This window comes from Marmota monax, unplaced genomic scaffold (assembly GCF_021218885.2).
Source record: "Marmota monax isolate L192 unplaced genomic scaffold, Marmota_monax_Labrador192_F-V1.1 WCK01_AAM20220418_F8-fsc00038, whole genome shotgun sequence".
NCBI lineage: Eukaryota > Metazoa > Chordata > Mammalia > Rodentia > Sciuridae > Marmota > Marmota monax.
In genome coordinates, this window is record NW_026692498.1 from 15,656,899 (window position 1) to 15,677,429 (window position 20,531).

The 20,531-nt window shown below is 35.8% G+C and overlaps 1 protein-coding gene across 1 annotated transcript; it reads right to left on the bottom strand.

The window, feature by feature from the left end:
• Positions 1 to 7,697: 7,697 nt before the first annotated feature.
• LOC124092810 (olfactory receptor 8K1) lies at positions 7,698 to 16,056 on the bottom strand. Its single transcript, XM_046444619.1, has 2 exons — positions 15,877 to 16,056; positions 7,698 to 8,468 (listed from the first exon to the last, which is right to left on the bottom strand). The coding sequence occupies exons 1-2, from the start codon at positions 16,051 to 16,053 to the stop codon at positions 7,698 to 7,700; spliced, it is 948 nt and encodes a 315-aa protein (XP_046300575.1). The 5' UTR covers positions 16,054 to 16,056.
• Positions 16,057 to 20,531: the final 4,475 nt, after the last annotated feature.

Sequence of the window (20,531 nt, forward strand, 5' to 3'; positions counted from 1 at the left end):
TTCATTTTTTTAGTGTGACAAGATTTGAACTCAGGCACTTGACAACCAAGCTACATCCCAGTCCTATTTTGTATTTTATTTAGAGACGGGGTCTCACTGAGTTGTTTAGTGCCTTGTTTTTGTTAAGGCTGGCTTTGAACTCCAGATATTCCTACCTCAGCCTCCTCAGCCACTGGGATTACAGGTGTATACCACCACACCCAGCTGATAATTCAGTGTTTTAGTATTGTTAAATGTACAGTCTATTTTAAAAATAATCACTTGCACTTAACTAGTTGTATTAAAAACTTTTTGGGGACACAATTGTTAGTGCCTGACCCAAGAAAGTCATATCTATTTATTCATGTCTATTTGTTTTTGATATCATATTGTTCTTTTTCTTTTCTTTCTTTTTTTTTTTAACCCAGAAGTGTTTTACCACTGAACTACATCACCTGACTGAGAAGGAGACTTGCTTAGTAGCTTGGGCTTAGCTAAATTGCTGAGGCTAGTTTTGAACTTGGATCTCCCTGCCTCAGGCTTCTGAGTCACTGGGATTACAGGCCTGCACTAGTGCAACCAGCTGTTATCAATTTCAAAGTTCCTCATCTAAACCTATGGGGTTATGTTTCAGAGAGTGAAGATTATTTCATCATACATGTCTGTAAATGCCCAGAAATGTTGTCATTTTCTCTTTCTAAAAATAAAGGAATAGAAAAATTGACTCAGTTATGAAAAAAAATTAATACAATTACAATGTACAATGAAGTAATGAAATAAGACCAATATAAGGCCTGCCATAATTTATTATTTATGTGATATGTTTGCATCTGACAACATATATCATTCCTTTTCTTGGACTCTTTGACTTATATTTATATTTATTAATTAATCAGATATTTATTGAATTTTATTCTGTGCCAGTAAATGTTCAAGCTTCACATAAATCACCCATTTGTCAACTCATAGACCTGCAATTCCGATTTCACGGAACAGACAAATTCTGCTAAGAAAACATAAACAAGATAATTGCAGTGTGTATTAAATGTAATGAGCGTATTAAGTATAATGAGTTAATTCAACAAGAAGATGCATTAACATAACCTGGGAGAATTATTTCATATGGGATATCAGGGAAATCTTTTTCTGAGATAACCATAACCTAAAAGACAGATGGAACCAACTATTTAATGAGTCATAGTGAGAACATTCCATGACTCCAGGCAACAGTGAATATGTAGCAAAGGCTACTCTGGAGTGGAAAATAAAACGTAGGGTTTTTCTGTGTGTAAAGTGGAGCATAATGGAAGAGACCATGACTAGGACAAGAGAAGAAGAGAATTAGTAGAATCATTTAATATGGCTCACCATTGCTTTTCTTTAAACCGCAGAGAAATTTCCAGATAGGTGAATGATACGATTAGCTTTGAGTTTAAAAAAAATAAAATATTAAATAAAAATTTAAAAAAATATATTTGCTGTTGTGAGAGTGATGGATTATGGGAATTGGGAAAGACTAGTGGTGGAGCATGAATGAAAATTTAAAAAAAGAAAAAAATACAAAACTACAGGGTACGAATGGAATTCCTAAAGTGGAGCCAAAAGTGGAGAAGCTTGGCATTGAGAAAAGTTGTTAAATTTGCTGCACCTAGAAACAAGATGTTCCCCTCAACATAATTCGTGTGATGAGTTATATGAGAGATTCAAAGAATAGACCATTGTGAGGTTGTTTTTAGCTATTGGGCAAGTGTGCAGGCCATTTTTAAATATTATAGAATGCAGTTTTAGAGTGATCAAAGTGACATTTCCAAGATATTATACCTTGTGTGTTTATGGAGCATCTATTAAACATTTAGCAAACAAATGGTAGAATCTAGAGCATACCGATGCTCAAATGAACCAAGGGCAAACCAGTACATGTGTATTTTCTTCCTGGTTTTATTTCCCCTTTGAATGTGTCATACAGGTTTTGTCTAATCAAACGAGGAATCTAGATTTCCATAGCTAAAGTCCTCCATGTGCTTAGACACAAATGCCTCTCCTCAAGTGGAACTCCATAATTTTTAACATCTAATTTAAGCCCTTTTTTCTGATCTATCATGAACTAAAGTGTTTACAGATTTATTTTACTGCAAGAAATCTGCTTTATCCAAATACTTTGCCTTATGGCATTGATTATGAAGTATGCAGCTCTCTGTATTTGCCTGTATGTGATCAGATTTAATTGAAAATTTCCCTAAGAAAATTATTGATTTAAGTTTATAGTCTCAAAAAGGGACCTAATTTTGCATTTGGAAAGTCACACAGTTTCTTTATGATTTTATAATTTCAATGTTATAAGCATAAAATTTTTATTTTAGATAATATAGCAACAATAAATTATGATATATACATTCTCAATGAGGAAAAATGAATTATTTTTCTAGTTACACAATTTATTAAATATGAGACATTATAATAGCTCTAATTTGGAAAAAATGGATTTTATTTGACACCTGTTATTAAAAACCATTAAATATCATTAACAAACCATGCAAGTATTGAATATGAAATGCAAAGTATTTTCCAAAATCAAAGTGGAGTGGCACATTGTAAGCCGAAGTTTGGATGTTTTTCAGGCCCTTATGCAAAAATTAAGTAAACTATTTTCTACCCACCTGTTGTGGACAATCTTTTAGAGTTCCAGTGTGAGTCTCTACATGACTGCAGCAGTGAGAGTTTGTGTGGCTCTATATACCTTAGGGCCTAACTCTGAGGCACAGGTGGCTCTAGGACCCACACATCACTAGTTGAATCCTTGGGGAAGAGGCCACCTAGGACTGGCTCCTAAATAAGGTCGGCCTTTAGGAATTTACCCAGATGCCCCTTGGGTTTTCTCTGTGGCAGTCTGAGCCTCTATTATTGAACTGTGTTCGAGTTCGTGTCAGCTGAGTCTCACGGTAAGTGAAGCGAGTCTATCAGAGCACTTCATTTCCAGGCAGAGATCCATGATGGAAACTACCAATATGGAAAAGCCAGGAATGAATGGTCTAGCATCCCACACAGAACAAACTATATGTACAAGGAAAATGCCTATCATGCCACCCTCTCTTGGCATTTTATCCTCTTTCTACTTCAATAATAGAATCAACATTATTATCATTTCCAGAAGCGGGGTAAAGTCGATGTTTAAAAAGGATATGGCCTCCAAAACAATCCTCATGTAATAAAATCATTCTTTTACACTTTATGCTTCATTTCAGCTGAGAAGAGTAGACAATTGCTAGAGAAAAATCACAGTACCTAAAAGCAAAAGCCCTATGTCATATTTGAAGATGACTGTAAATTTCTTGATGCATACCTACATTTGTAAACATCAGATATTTTATATATGCATATTTGTACATATATTATCTAATACAAATACTTTGGGTAAATTATCTGCATGGGAAATTGAGCTCACTTATACAAAATGTTGTCCTTTACAAGCTTTAATTTAATCCTGGAAGTGACAATATGTGGCACGATGACATGTATATAAAATATAAATATATACACACTGCACAGTAATGTATGTCTGTAAGAACAGAAGAAAAAGCAGTCACATTAAATAGGCTGATGTGGTTATTTGATAGTGCTGGCTGTGATTACATAAGAAAATAAAGATGAAAGATGTATTAATTTTTGTGGAATGCCAATACAAAATGCCAGACAAGGGGAGCTTAGACAGAAATAATTCTCATGATTTTGGAGCCTGGACATCTAGGATCAAGGTGTCTACCTTCTTTGGCTTACACATGGCCATCATATTATTGTGTCCTCATCTGGTTTTCCCTGGTCTATGTGTGTATTGGGTGTTTCTCCCTCTCTCTATCCTAATCTTCACTTTTTATAAAGACTAGTTTAAATGGGTTAGGAACCAGTTAAATGAGCATACTTTGGCTTGGTTACCTCTTCAATCAATCACATTTTGAGGTGCTAGGAATTAAGATTTAAACATATAAATTTGGGGTTGTACACAATTTGACATATTTTTATGTCCTGAAATACTCAAAATATCAAGCTGAAAAATAAAAGAAACTTGGCTGACTCTATCATGATAATATCCATGAAGTGAGAAACATAATTATTCTAAACCTTTCAACATACTTATTCTAAACATTAGGTTCTAAACAGTTGAAAAAGATAACCTTTGTTTGACCACGCTGCTTCTGGAAATTGATTTTATAGATAAAATACAAGCTATAAAAACAATTATTCACATTATCGTTATTTAATAGAGTGAAATACCAGAAACTACATACACAGTTGAAACATGTGAAATCAATTATAGGTATATTAGTATGCTATTATATATTCTTTTAAAATTTTTTTATATAGATTACATAAAAATGGTAGGAAAGTTTCTGAGAGGACAATGGAAAATAATATTAAAAGAGTGATATTTTACTACACAATCAAATTTTAGGTGGAATCTAAAAAGGTAAAGTCATAGAATCAGGGAGTGGAATGGTGGACAGAAGGTGCTGGGTGGGGAATATGTAGAGATGCTGGTCAAATGATTCAAAGCTTCAATTATGAAGGATGAATAAGTTTGAGGAGCTAATGTCCACCATGGTGATTATAGTTAACAATACTTAAATAATTCTTATATACTATATAGTGTTTTTACTGCATACACATATAAAAGGTAACTAGGTTTGGTGATGGAAATGTAAATGAGTTTAATCAAAGCAAACATTTCACTTAATATAGGTACATCAAAACATCATATACTCCTTATATATAGCCAAATTTTATTTAGGAACTGTAAATAAAATATCCTAGAAAAATAAATAATAGAGTCACATTACTTTGGTCTTCATTGAAAACAATAGCAGATTATTTAAAACAATGCCCTGTGTATATGGATAACATCTGAAAAATGTTATTTCTGCTCCTAAGTATGAGGGTGTTTCTGTTACCATGAGAAGTTTCCCAGTGTCTCTTTATAGGAAATCCCACTATTCCATATCTCAGGCCACAACTGCTATAATTTTTACATGATAGATTAGTCTGCCTGTTCTAGGACATAACATTAAAAAAAATGTTTTTGTGTAGCTGATGCCATTGGAATTCAACCACATTACTACATGTATATGTAGTTCATTTCATACAATTGCTGGGAAGTATTCTGTTTTAAAAATGACATTACAGTTTATACCAGACATAGTAGTATAAACCTGTAATCCTGGTTACTCAGGAGTCTGAGGTAGAAAGATCATAAATTCTAGACAGCCTCAGAAACTTAGTAAGACCCTAGTTTAAGACTAAAAAAAAAAAAGGACTGGAGATATAGCTCAATAGTAAAGCACCTCTGGATTTAATCTTGGTATCAAAAATAAAATAAAATAAAATAAAATAAAAAATTGACTTATCATCTATGTGTCCATCTACACACAACAATATATCATTTTTGGTGTGGAGGGTGAGTAACAGGAATTGAACTCAGGGGCACTAAACCACTGAACCACATCCACAGTCTTCAATATACCCTTTTATTTGTGGATAAACAATGGGATAGTTTCACTTTTGTCTATATGAATAAGAACTATCAGTAACATATACATATATACATTTTTCCGGATGTAGTTTCATTCCTTGTAAACAAAAATCCAGGAAATGAACTTTTAAAACCTATAGTAGTTATTTATTTAGCTTTATTTGAAATTGCCACCTATTTCCCCAAATAATGTACCATTTTACAGGCCTTTCAGGAGTGTATGATAATATTTGAAATGAAAAACTGTAACTGACAGTTGCAATTCTCTTCATGCTTGGTAATGTATTGGTAAATGGTTTCTTGTTGCTATTATAATTTCATTTATCTGGTGACTAAGGGTGTTGAGCCTCTTTATCATATACTTATTGATCAATACTATTTATCCATAACTGTATTTCACATATTCTCTACTATTTTATTTGGATGACCATTTGTTCCTGACTTAGAGATCTGTATCTATATCTAGGTCTATTTCTATGTTGTTCATATATTTGATATCATTGAATTAATTTAGCTTCTTATAATCAGCTTTCAATCCTAGACTAGTGTTATCAAGGGGACTTGAATATACATATGTGCCTCTGTTTTCTTGGAATATCTACCACTTTCCATCAATTCATTTATCAATTTTTACAAATGTTGCATCGTCTTGTATACTGTGCCAGGCAGACTGTCTTCAAATGTGTATTATGAGCTTTCCAACTTTTTTTTTTTTTTAATTTTCATAATTGCTTTGGCTACTCTGGATCTTTGCTCTGCCATATAGAAGTCAAAAGCCATGTATGAGGGATCTTGATTATATGTGGTGGGAATAGGACCAGACCTGGCTCTTCAGAGAACAGTCGGCTTTGGCAGTAGTTACTACATTTAGTAGTAAAATTTGATGCCTAATTTAAAGTAAACTTGTTAGAAATGCACCTTAGTTTCAACCCCATGGTATTACATTAAAAGATGAACATTTGGATGCTTGGATAAAATGGTACAAAATTCTATTTTCTTTGTTTAGCCATCTCTCTTCTGTATTTTAAAGCCAGAAGGCTTCCTGCCTCCTGCACAAAGTCTGAAGTCTCTATCAGGATGTGTATGTGTTGCTTCCTGAATAAAGAAGCTATGAGAAAAGAATCAAATATATGCACTACAGAAATCATACAGGAAATCAGTCTTGAGGGTTTTTCCAAAAACAAAAAAAGAAAGCATTCTGTTAGCAGAATCCACCTTATTAACTATATAAGCTCCATGAGAGACAAAAGACACTTAGGAATGAAAATACTATTAGCCTTTTAGTGTATTACTTACTTTTAATCTGTGAATTAAGTTATATTTTAAACCTATTAATGTAAGTCCCCTAGATGATTAGATAATTCTCTTTGAGTATTATTTTGCAGCTTTCAATCCTAGACTAGTGTTATCAGGGGGACTTGAAAAACTAGTTTGCTAGAGCTTGAGAAGCTGCCCTAAAGGATCTAGAGTTATTGAATAATTTTTTCTTGGTTCCTAACAACAAATCTTCAAAGATCCCCAATCTATCCTGAGATATAATGTATTAATTTGATGGAAAACTTCATTTTGAATTGGCATGCTGTATTTTATATTTAGCCTCAATTCTGAAAAAAGAAATCTGTGCTATGTTATAATCAACTATTTAATTATTTTCTTGCCTCCTGACTAGCTGACACATTACTTATTCTGAAAATGCATGTATCTTTAACACCTAGTAACTGGCATAAAATGTCTATTACCAATTATTTCACCGTATTTTCACTAGTTAAGACAGTTTTACTTCTGCAAGCCTAAATTCAGCTGAAAATTTTGGTTCTGCTGCCATGAGGTAGAGACCACATTAGTTCACATTGGAACTTTGGTAAAGTATGCTTTAAACAGGCAAGACACATAGAACTAGTTTTAATGCAAATATTAAAATCTAGTTCTTTGTACATAAAGTTATTGTAAATGTGTATAATTTTCCTTATTTACAAACAATATAGATTGCAATATGATCTTGAGCATCATTTGGTACTTATTATCTGACTGCAATATTTATTCTATTGATGTGGAGAAAAGTACAATTTGCTATGAGAAAGAATGTTTTATCCAGGAAAAGAGAAAAATTTAAGCTGGTAAACATTTATACTTTTTGATCTGATACAGCATTTAAAAAAAGTGTGTTGCACATAATATGCAAGTGAAAATTAAGATGTTAAGAGGGAATTTTGAATCGAATTAAAGTTCTCTTTAAAGCATCTTTCACATCTTTGTTCCTCAGACTGTAGATCAGTGGATTCAGCATGGGGATCACCAGGGTATAAAACACGGAGGCCATTTTATCAATATTAAAAGTATGACTGGATTTGGGTTGTAGGTAAATGAACAATAATGTCCCATAGAACACAACCACCACTGTCAGATGGGAACTGCAGGTAGAGAAGGCTTTGTATCTCCCCTCGTTTGAGTTCATTCTGAGAATGGCCACTACAATAAACGTGTAGGATATGAGAACAATCAGGAGGGAGGAGAGCAAGTTACAGCCTGAGAAGATCAAAATGATCAGTTCCAGTACATGTGTGTCAGAACAGAGCATGGAAAGCAGAGGCAAACAATCACAGTAAAAATACCTGATGACATTAGAGCCACAGAAGGACAAGGTGAATAACTTAACCATGAGAAGCAGGGACACAAATGTGCTATAGAGGTAGGGAGTAAGCACCAGCCCCCAACACACTTTCTCTTTCATGATGACCACATAGAGAAGAGGTTTGCAGATGGCTACACAGTGATCATAGGCCATTGCTGAGAGGATAAACAGTTCAGTGATGATGAATATCTCAAAGATTGCCAGCTGGGTGGCACACCCAATGTAGGAAATGGAATTTTTATGCACCGTGAAGTTTACTAGCATCTTTGGGCCAATGACAGTGGAATAACTAAGATCAGTGATTGACAGATGTCTAAGGAAAAAGTACATGGGGATGTGTGCTAAGAGCCAAGTATATGATGCATGGCATTTTTGGTCAAAAGGTGACTCCAGTTAGCCATTGAGATGATATGATTATGTTAAGATTTGCATTCATATGGATATTGGACTCCTGCTGTTCACCTAGGCCTGCTACAGGACTCCTGGAGAGTTAGCATTGGTTGGGGAAGTACAGTAGGAGGGAGTTCCGGGGGAGGAGCTCTCTCTGCGGTTCGGAGAGGAGGCCGCGTGGGTGGAAAAAATCTTCCCGGGCGGTACCGGACATTGGCGGCAGTTTCAAAAAATAAACTTTCTTCCTGCTTGAGTGGCTCATGATTTTGTGCCCAGCCAGACTGTGGCAACTGGCGGCCCGCACGGGGAACGCCTGAAGCTTGGAGGTGAGTAAAATTGCTCGCCCTGCTGAGAGCCACGGCGGAGTCTGTATGGCCCCTGGCATTTTGCCAACAGTATTGATTGACAGGCGAGGCATTACTATCCGCCTCTGCCGCAACTTGCAACTTTTGAGTTCTCACACTATTTTGGAGTTCTCGTGGGGATTTCCGGGGATTCCCCGAGAGTTCCCATTGGTTGGGGAAGTGCAGGAGGAGGGATTTCCAGGAGAGATATTTCCGGCTGGGGGTTCCTGGACAAGCCTCATGGCGTTTGGGAGGATTCCCTGGGAGCTGTGTGAAGTGTTTTCCTGCAGTTTAAAAATAAAGTTTGTTCCTGCTTCAGTGGCTCGTGATTTGTGCCCAGCCAGACTGTGGCATCGCCCCTGAGGGAAGGCAACAAAATGGGTGACCATTTCAAAAAACAATGTGTTCTCGTTTTGATTTATCTTGTTTTTGTTTCAAGCTGCCTATCCCTAGAATTTTCTCAGGCAAACTGGGAAAAATGGTTGGCTCAAGGTTTGAAGTTGTTCGGCCCTGAGAAAGAGAAAATTGATACAACTATTCTTTGTTCGGTTTTTGTTTCATTCTGTTTCGGTTTTGTTTTATGCTATCTTGTTGGGTTGTGTTACCTTTATAGTAGATTAGAAACTAGTAAAAAACAAACCAAAAGACTGTTAAGTAAATTGTTAGAGGTCCAGACTATGGTAGAAAACATGTTAGGTCAAGCGAAAGAGAAGGTCTCTCAAGCTAGTCAGACAGAGGAAGATTTGAAGAAAGAAAGCTTAGAGGAAAAACAACCATCAGGCGGGGAATTACAACAGGAGGCTGCTACTAACCCTGTTCTATCACCAGAGGGCGTAATTCAACCAACAGCTCCATCTACAGCTGAGCGGCCCTCAACTCCCATAGTTGATGGACAGAATCCTGAGGCAGGACCCCAAAGATTAGCATGCCCTGTACTTGAGCAGGCAGGAGGGCAACGAATTCACCGTGCTTTAGATTTCAAAACAGTGAAGCAATTAAAGGAGGCTGTAACAACCTACGGGCCACAAGCACCCTTCACTGTGAGCATGGTCGAATCCATTACCAACTTAGACATGACGCCAGCAGATTGGGCTAACATGTGTCGATCTGTGCTAAATGGAGGACAATATTTGTTATGGAAGGTTGCCAATAAGGAATTTTGCATGGAAACAGCTAGGCGAAATGCAGCAGCCGGTTACCCTCAAAGAAATCTAGATATGTTATTAGGAAAAGGACCTTATGAGGGTCAACGGCAATAAATTGAATATGATCCTGGCGTATACGCACAAATTGCTGTAGATGCAATTAAGGCATGGAAAACTTTACAGGGGCATGGAGATTTACAAGGACAATTATCTAAGGTAATACAAGGAGCTAATGAACCTTACGCTGAATTTGTAGATAGGCTTATTCAGACAGCATCTAGAGTATTTGGAGATACAGAACAGGCAATGCCATTTATAAAACAACTGGCTTATGACCAAGCAAATTGTTTCTGCAGAGAGGTCATCAGACCATGGAAACATGAAGATTTAAACATATATATTAAATTATGTAGAGACATTAATGAACAAGGGCAAGTCTTAGCAGCAGTACAACAGGCTTTAGATGCCAGGCCAAAAACATGCTATAATTGTGATCAAACAGGACATTTTAAAAGGAGTTGCCCCATAGGAGGAGGGTTTAACAAGGCTAGGTATCAAAGGAATAGAATACCGGGTATTTGCCCACGATGCCGTAGAGGGAAATATTGGGCTAATGAATGCCGTTCTCAAACCACCATAGAGGGTATTCCGTTATCAAAAAACAGACAAGGACCAAGTGTTTACCCACGATATCGTGGAGAAAGACATCAGGCTCCATTGCCAAAAAACGGACTGGAGGGCCCAATGCTCCGGGGCCCAAAACCACAAATATACGGGGCAGTGCAGGAACCCAGCAACACCATCAAGGTAGTGCCCAGGACGCATTATCCATTAAATCCCTCATCAGACAAACTAGAGGGAGCGCAGGGTTGGACATCTGCGCCTCTGCCAGAGCAGTACTAACTCCAGAGATGGGAGTTCAAATCATTCCCACAGGAGTAAAAGGACCTCTTCCCCAAGGAACAGTAGGCTTATTATTGGGACGCAGTTCTTCAACACTAAAAGGACTTATGATAAGTCCTGGGGTAATTGATCCCGATTATGAAGGTGAAATAAAAATTATAGCTAGTTCTCCAAGAGGTATATCAGTAATTTCACCAGGAGATAGAATAGCACAGTTATTAATAATACCCAGCCTACATGATAAGTTTTCCAGTCGTAGTGTAGAAAGAGGTTCCAGGGGATTAGGCTCCACAGGTGTAGATTGGGCTATGCTGTCTTTAAATCTAGATTCTCACCCAATGCTAAAACTAAATATTCAAGGACATGACTTTAATGGGCTACTTGATACAGGTGCAGACCTTAGCATCATATCTCATCAAGAATGGCCAAAACATTGGCCGTTACAACAAGCCACTCAAACGCTTCTAGGCCTAGGAGTGGCAACTAATCCCCATAGAAGTGCAATGGTATTAGATTGGAAGGATCCTGAAGGATGTGAAGGAACTATACAGCCCTATGTATTGGATCATCTTCCTATAAATTTATGGGGATGAGATGTCCTAGATCAATTAGGTTTGACATTAACAAATAACATCAATCCAAATGCGCCCACTACTAGGGCTAGACAAGGCTTTAGGAAAGAAGAAAGATTAAGAAAACAAGAACAAGGTATGACAGCACCAATTCAAATAGATCAAAAAACAAATAGACATGGATTGGGTTTTCGGAAAGGGCCACTGAGACAATCAAAATTACTTGGAAATCAGAAAGACCAGTGTGGGTTCCTCAGTGGCCCCTGACTAAAGAAAAGATACAAATAGCCCATGACCTGGTCAAACAACAATTAGCGGAGGGACATATACAACCTTCCGTATCTCCCCATAATACTCCCATTTTTGTCATTAAAAAGAAATCTGGTAAATGGAGATTATTACAAGATTTAAGAGCCATTAATAATGAGATGATTATTATGGGACCTGCTCAATCAGGGATTCCCCAATTGTCTGCTTTACCAAAAACCTGGTATGTTTTAGCTATAGATATTAAAGATTGTTTTTTTTTTTTCAGTTCCAATTCATCCCGAGGATAGTCCACATTTTGCATTTACTATCCCTGCACTAAATCATGAAGGTCCTGATCAGAGATATGAATGGAAAGTACTCCCTCAAGGGATGGCTAATAGTCCAACTATGTGTCAAATTTATGTTAACAAAGCAATCCAGCCACTTAGAAATCAAAATCCTGAACTACAAATATTTCACTATATGGATGATGTGTTATTGGCACATAAAGATAAAAACACATTGCTAGAATGTTATGCCACACTTACAAATTTATTAAAAAATTATAATCTAGAGATAGCAATAGATAAAGTACAATTAAATCTTCCAATTAATTATTTAGGGGTTTTATTATCCTCAACCATGGTCTGTCCACCCAAAATTCAAATACGAGTAGATCAACTCAAATCACTTAACGACTTTCAAAAGTTATTAGGAGACATAAATTGGATAAGGCCGTATCTAGGCATACCAACAGGAGAGTTGGGACCTTTATTTGATATTCTAAAAGGTCCATCAGATGCAAATTCACCCCGCATGTTGACGCCTGAAGCAAGAAAGGCATTAAAAATCATTGAAACATATATGGAAAATATGCATTTGGATAGAATTGATATAAGTTTGCCTTTATTATTTATTGTACTGCCAACAAAAAATATTCCTACAGGAGTATTCTGGCAAGAAGGTCCATTATTGTGGATACATTTATCTTATTCTCCTAACACTATTCTTACTAGATATCCTGAGGCTGTAGGACAGTTAATACTCAAAGGAATAAAGGCAGCCAAGGGAGTGTTTGGAATTTCTCCCAATAAAATTATTACTCCATATACTATGGATCAAATTGATGAGTTAGCTAATGAGTTAAATACTTGGGCAATAATCATGTGTAAATCTAATGTTTCATTTGATAATCACTTACCGTCTAATCCTTTGTTGTCTTTTTGGTCTAAACATCCTGTAGTTTTTCTGAAGATGACAAAAAAAAACCCTATCATAAATGCTCCAAATATATTCACTGATGGGTCAAATAATGGTACAGCAGCAGTAGTTACCCCTGATCAAACTTTTACATTTTTAGTACCCAAACAATCAGCTCAAAAGGTAGAGCTTAATGCAGTTTTACAAGCTTTTATGATGTTTAAAAATTCTGTATTTAATTTATTTTCTGATAGTCAGTATGTAGTTAATGCTATAGTATCCCTTGAAGATGCTGGTAGGATTTCCCCTTCTTCTACTGTTTTCTCTTTGTTTTCTACTATACAAAGTCTAATCTGGGACAGAAAAGATCCATTCTTTATAGGACATATCAGGGCACATACAGGATTGCCTGGAGCCCTTAGTTTGGGCAATGAGTTAGCAGATAAATCTACACATGACATATATATTTTCTCCACAATAGAAGAAGCTATAAATTTTCATAAAAGGTTCCATGTCAATGCTAATACTTTACAAAAGCGTTTTAAAATAACTAAAGAACAAGCCCGACATATAATAAAACAATGTCAAAATTGTGTGACATTTTTACCACAAGTTAATCTTGGAGTCAATCCTAGAGGACTGATACCTATCCATATTTGGCAGATGGACGTCACACACTTGACACAATTTGGAAAATTAAAATATTTACATGTTACAGTTGATACTTCTTCCGGATTTCTGATGGGCTCCCTTCATGCCGGAGAAAAAACTAAAGATGTTATAGCTCATTCCTTACAAAATTTTGCCACTGTGGGCGTTCCAAAACAGTTAAAAACAGATAATGGTCCTGGTTATATGTCCACCTCTTTTAAACAATTTTGCTCATCATTTGGCATTACTCACATAACAGGAATTCCATACAATCCACAAGGACAAGGCATAGTTGAAAGAGCTCATCAAACTATTAAAATGTACTTATTAAAACAAAAGGAGGGAATTGGAAAGGGGTATATATCCCCCAAAGATAAACTTAAAATAATCCTTTTTACTCTAAACTTTTTAAATTTGGATTAATCAGGGCTTAGTGCTTCGGAAAGACATTTGTATCCAAAAAATGTACATAAGCCTAAGGTACTTTGGAAAGATATTCTAACAGGACAATGGAAAGTTCCTGACCCAGTGATAGTCTGGAGTCGGGGCTCTGTTTGTGTTTTTCCACAGGAAGAACAGCAGCTGATTTGGATTCCAGAGAGACTAACTAAAACAATTTCTACAGACCAAAAGGAAGATGATTCGAATCAAATCCATAACAGCTGATATCCAGATCTCCAGCTTGTCTATTCTTACATCTGCGACAGTGATTAACCAGGATGTTTTTTTCAATATCTATTTTATTATTTTTTTTTCCCACATCATAAAGTTCTGTTTTATTTTTGAGCTCATACAGACCTAGGTTAATGTTTTTTCTGATCAGTTTTATTTTTTGACTACGGAAATTTTTGAACATTGCAATGGAGATTTCACCTAGGTAAAGCTACAAGGCCTTTACTATTGTCTTATGTGTTGTATGTTACGTGTGCACACTTCTGTTTTGTGTTGTATGTCTGTATGTGCGTATGTCCATATATCACATATGAGGAGCACTCATGCACATGGATCCAAAATTTTTTTTATTATTCACGTGATTTTAATAGTTTAATTTAATTTGGGTAAACAGCTGTTGAGGATTGTTTTAATATATGAACAAATAGAAGGTTAATAGATCTGTTTGTTTACTTTCACCTTTCCTTTTCATTATATTTAATAATTCTGTTCAGGATAATGTAAATTGTTCTAAATATTGTTTTCTTAGTACCTGTTGAAATGTTACATATTTTTTTTTAGCATCATTGTCAAAATTCCTATTTTCATCCCAGTGCCAGTGAAGACAAAGATAAAACCAAACTACAACTTCTTCGAGAGTTATCACAACAAACCGTGTAAACTGATACATCAATGATTTATAACTCAACAAGTAATGCTCAATCAATGAGTCGATTTATTTTGGAAGGATATGGACATATTGATAGATTCCTCTGCTTTGAACTGCTTACAGAACTTGCCTGGACTATGTATCACTTGTATGCTTTGTGATCTATTTGTTGATGCAGCAAATTATGGTAGTGCTAGCGTATCTTTGCTGATGTGTCACCAGTGATGCAATTTTTCCTAGGAGCCGTTAATTGACTTGGTGTCATGACATTTCTGTATCCTCCTCCCTTCTACTAGTGATGGTCTAATTTTGGGGGCCAACAGAGGTGAGGTAAAGAACCTCACCCCCCCCACCGGCACCAAGGCAAAATTTGGGGGCCAACAGAGGTGAGGCAAAGAACCTCACCCCCCCACTGGTACATAGGCCTATCCACAAGTATGGCTATATGCTGGACCGGTAGTCAGTGACTGGTATGATCCAATTGCAGTGGTATCAACCTAAGACAGGAGGCTGATGCCTAAAAGTCAGTTTTCCGATGATGGGTAAGAACCATATGTTGAATTGGACAAACCTAATAGGCACGGTCCCTAGCCAGATTGCTTGTTACTTAAACAGAAGGGGGGAGATGCTAAGAGCCAAGTATATGATGCATGGCATTTTTGGTTGAAAGGGGAAGCCAGCTAGCCATTGAGATGATATGATTATGTTAAGATTTGCATTCATATGGATATTGGACTCCTGCTGTTCACCTAGGCCAGCTACAGGACTCCTGGAGAGTTCCCATTGGTTGGGGAAGTACAGTAGGAGGGAGTTCAGGGGGAGGAGCTCTCTCTGCTGTTCTGAGAGGAGGCCGCGTGGGTGGAAAAAATCTTCCCGGGCGGTACCGGACATTGGCGGCAGTTTCAAAAAATAAACTTTCTTCCTGCTTGAGTGGCTCGTGATTTTGTGCCCAGCCAGACTGCGGCAGATGTGCAACTTGGAATCCAAATGGGTCAGGATGACCATGCCCAGATTTCCTACTACTGTGACCAAGTATATGACCAGAAAGATTCCAAATAATGGTGCCTGCAGGACAGGGTTGTCAGTAATCCCCAAGAGAATAAATTCCATAACCTGCATCACTGTGGTATGATTGCTTTTCTCCATATGGTTAATCCGGGTGACCTGTGTAAGCCAAAGAAGTCAATACAAGTTATATTTGAAATTCTGTCTTCTGTGAGAACTTACAGCATGCTCTATAATATGGGGGGAAGGTAATTCTCTTCATCTCTAATACCCAGTAGGGAGTTCTGCTGCCATGAGGTGGAGACCACATTAGTTCACATTGGAACTTTGGTAAAGTAAGCTTTAAACAGGCAAGATACATAGAACTAGTTTTAATGCAGGTATTAAAATCTAGTTCTTTGGACATAAAGTTATTGTAAATATGTTGAAATTGTTATTTTACTCTTTTTAATTTTTGTCATATAATTTTTAAAGCAAAAATCTGTATGTAAACCATGGCCTTTACCTCAGTGTCAATCCTTACATTGTTCATAGAAATAAGAAGAAAATGAATTTACATACCATTGCTAATCAACAAGACAGTAATTAGGAAATCTCTGGTCATTAAGTATATATTCCAATATATCTCAGCTTCTTTACCAACATAAAATCTAATGCCATGAGTTGTTTACTTTAGACTTTTGTTGATAACTTGTGTCTGCTACTTCTGTCCTTTTTGACAGGTGAAAAACTACTCTTAATGGTGTCCCAATGATACATCCCTCTGATGAAAGAACAGGACCTGACCACACTCTGATTATTCATAAGCCTGAAATAGAGAATCATGGAAATGAGTCCAACAAAGAGCAGAAAGCTGAAGAAAGCAGAATATCAAGAACCAAAAGAACACATTCTGTGCCCACAGTTTTCTAAGCACTGTTGTATAGATACTGTCTCACATGATATCCACAAACTCTAGGAAGTAGATAGTAATTACCTGCCCTTTCAAAGGCAAGGAAATTAGGATTTGGGGTGTCAAAACAAGTTGCAAAATTCTCTCAGATGGTAAGTGGTAAAGTCAGGGTTGGAATAAAATACCTCTGCCTCAGGAATATATTCTTACAAATACTATTATATGCCACCTTACATTAAAGGTGCTCTAATTATCCAGGAAATAAAAAATGGGGCATAAGGAACACCAAGTAATGAATACAATGGAGATCTTTGTTAAAATAGACAACGAAAGCAGTGGTTAATGTGAAACTAATGTGGCACCAATAATTAACACAGAGTATTAGGGACTATATAACACGTTCATCCTGCTTATTCAAGTTTTTATGCCAAAAAAGGTATATTCCAAAAGGAAAAAAATACTTTTGCTGAATGTAGGGTCTTCTGAGATCGTTGGTGATAGTCCAGTTTGAGCTGGGTACCCTTAGTATGTCAAAGTCCAGTGTTTCTACTTACCTTCCTGGAGATCTGCTTTGGCTTCTGACTGTTTTAATCCTAACAGAATGAATTTATATTATCTTTATTCACTCTTGAGACTCATTGTGCTGAAGATTTCAACTAATTCAAATACAAACTAATTGCACATAATTAACTACCTAAGGGAAAGTGCCTTGCATATCAGTTAATTATTCTCATTATATTCCATTAGGAAGAGTAAAAAGTATTTCATATTTCAGAGTAACAGAATAAACAAATTGTACAATAGCTATAAACTCTGGAAATTGCAAATTGGTACCTTTGTCACCATCTCAATTATGTAATATTATGTAATTATTGACATACTTCTCTTCCACATGCATTGAGTACCTGGAGGAACAATATTACACTATATTTTATAATAAATTCATTGATCAGGAATAATTTTTTTTACAAAAACAATTATAAATTAACATAAAACAATGCCAATAGCATAATTTTCCTACAAATACATCAGTGGTAAATCATTTATTCATGTTTATGCTTTAATCTCTGGCTGTTTTTAAAAATATTAAATATTATAAATATTTTTCAAAAAATTGAGTTTGTACACTTTTACACTTTGATTTCTTTCTTTCTTTTTTTTCTGGTACAAGAGATTGAACTTGGGCACTCGACAACTGAACCACGTCTCCAGCCCTATATTGTATTTTATTTAGAGACAGGGTCTCACTGAATTGCTAAGCCTCTCACTGTTGCTAAGGCTGGCTTTGAACTCAAAATCTTCCTGTCTCAGCCTCTATAGCCACTGGGATTATAGGATTGCAACACCATGCCCAACTGATTTATTTTCATTTCTGTTTACTGTCTTGTAGTTATTTCAGCCTGTTTTATCTATGGAAGTATATTTTTCTTTAAAACAATTTTGGAAAATATTCTGGCAAACATGTCTTCATTTTTTTTTATTCTTCTGTTCAATATAGTGTCATCTTTTCACTTGGATCCATAAGTGCATACATGTTTGTTAACTTTCTATTATTGTACAGATAACAAAGATTATTTTCAAGCTTTTTATTCAGTATTTTGTTTTCTCTCTGGCTTCAGTTTAAGTAGTCTATGATGTGTTTTATTTAAGTTCAGGTATTTTGCCTTCCTTCCTTCCCTTTTAGTCCTGGGAATTAATCCCAGGGGTGCTTTAACACTGAGCTACATAACCAGTCTTTTTATTGTATTTTTTAATTTTCATTCAGGGCTTCCCTGAGTCTCTGAGGCTGGCCTTGAACTTTGCAATCACTTTGCTCCAGTCCCCTGAGTTACTGGGATTACAGGTTTGTACCACCATACCTACCAAGTCATCTTTTCTTTTTTAGTGTATAACCTATAAGTTTTTTGAGTAAATATCTGTTCTCATTCAGCATTTTCATCTCTACAAATTCACTTTGTTAATTAGTTTTTGTTTACAATGTTAATGTTTTTTTTATTCATTCAGTGTATTGAACTTGTTTATATATATATATATATATATATATATATATATATATATATATATATATATAAATTGTTTTCTTGATAATTCTATCTGAATGCATTTTATTTAACTCCTGAATAATGTCACATATACATGATTCCTCATCTTTCTCATTTGTGACTGGATGTTTGATATTGTGAATTTTAACAGTGCTTGTTTTGTTGATGTTTTCCTGAAAAGATGTTAAACTTTTCAATGAAAACAAATTGGCTCTATTTGAGACTTGTTTCCAGCTCTTGATAGGACCACTGAGACCTGCCCTAGATGCCCAGGTGTTCCACTAGGACTTTATTCTCTGGTTGTTTGGAACTCAGGTGCCTTCCTGTTCTGTGATTTCCGAGACTTGTTCAGTTATAATTTTATCTTATTCTTTTAAGAACTTGTGGATATTCAAAGTAAGCACCCATATTCGAGCTCAGTCACAACTGAAGAGGGGATCTTCTGACAGAGAAAAGGAATACTGACAAAAAAAGACACAAAAGGCCAAATTCCAGAAGGGTATCCTCCATTATCTGTAATTTCTCTAAATACCAGTATATTAAATTTCACAATTCAAAGGCAGAGATTGACAAAAGGGTTTAAAAAGTGATACAAAATAAATGCTCTCTTTTCATTTTGGTGTCCTTTTAGTTTCAGAAAATACAATGAAAAGAGGATTGAGAACTTAATATTATAAAGAAAAACAGAAAGAAAAAAGCATATCCTTTCCTGATATCAAGGTTAATAATTGTTCTTGTGGAGAGAATTGTGAGCAGCTTCCATGGATAACAGTATGGAGCAGAAGGTTGGTGTCTGTAGGTCAGACAGACAAGAAAAGCGCATGGATGATGAGCATAATGATGAGAGCCATCTGGGTGGCACACTAATAGAAGAAAATATATCTTGGAATTGGGGTAAATAAATAGTGCCCTTGACCAAGCAGGGGATATTTCATATGGGCTTCTAATTAAAGCATCCTGTGGTACAGCTGAGTATTGCAAATGGAGCACAAAGATAAGACAGTATAAGCCAATTGTTGAATTATTTTGATTTATTCAGGTTTTTTTTGTTTTGTTTTGTTTTTGTTTCTTTACATCTAAAACAGTTACCACACAACTTGAAGTGTCATATGTATTAATAGAATTTATATATGCAGCCAAATATTTTAATAAATGATAAAAATAATTAAGTTATCAAAGTCAAACAATTAATAATGGAATAATTTAAATTGGAATTCAAAATAAACCAATTTGCATCTAATTTTTATTTCTAAGTTAATGAAAACCTAGGGTCAATGTGTGCTCTGGAAGCACTAGTTTTATAAGATGGGTAGTGAAATGGGTGGGTTGGTAAGAAATAGGTAAAAACTACCTATCCCAATTTGATGTTCGTAACTCAGTGGTAGAGCACTTGGGTTTCCAAAGACATTGAGTAGATATCTCATCTCCTATTCTACTACTAAATATTCTGTTTTAACATATAAAGCAATTTACAAAGAAATTAAAAGTTGGAGAAAAAAAGGAGATTAGCCAAAGACCATAAGACTTAAAGAACAAAACAGTGGTAAGATTCCACAGGTTTTTTGTTTAGTTTTTCTTTATTTTTAGTCTTACAATGGCACATATTTCTTCCCTCCCTTCTGGTAATAAACCTTTGTCCCATTATACAGTGTCAAAGGAAGCCAGATATAGAGCCTGGAAGTCCA